Raw genomic sequence first — 264 nt, forward strand, 5'->3', positions numbered from 1 at the left:
GGGCATCCCCCCGTTACCCTCCGTGTCGTTTGTCCGCAGCAAGAGCAGGGTGAGAAGGAGAACCCCATGCGGGAGCTGCGCATCCGCAAGCTCTGCCTCAACATCTGCGTCGGGGAGAGCGGGGACAGGCTCACCCGGGCGGCCAAAGTGCTGGAGCAGCTGACGGGCCAGACCCCCGTCTTCTCCAAAGGTGAGCGCGGGTTTGCCCGGGGACGGCGTGTGCCGGGGCCGCAGAGGAGTGGCTGTGCCCGGCTCCAGTCGTGG

At 68.6% G+C, this 264-nt stretch overlaps 1 protein-coding gene across 1 annotated transcript in view; it reads left to right on the plus strand.

The window, feature by feature from the left end:
* The first annotated feature begins 44 nt into the window (after positions 1 to 44).
* The window catches only part of RPL11 (ribosomal protein L11), a 2,895-nt gene continuing 2,675 nt past the window's right edge, over positions 45 to 264 (plus strand). Inside the window, exon 1 of the mRNA XM_010016474.1 lies at positions 45 to 190. Within this exon, the coding sequence (XP_010014776.1) occupies positions 67 to 190 (124 nt within the window). The 5' untranslated portion in view covers positions 45 to 66. The remainder of the gene's footprint in view (positions 191 to 264) is intronic.

Source organism: Nestor notabilis, unplaced genomic scaffold (assembly GCF_000696875.1).
Source record: "Nestor notabilis isolate BGI_N333 unplaced genomic scaffold, ASM69687v1 scaffold17576, whole genome shotgun sequence".
Taxonomy (NCBI): Eukaryota; Metazoa; Chordata; class Aves; order Psittaciformes; family Psittacidae; genus Nestor; species Nestor notabilis.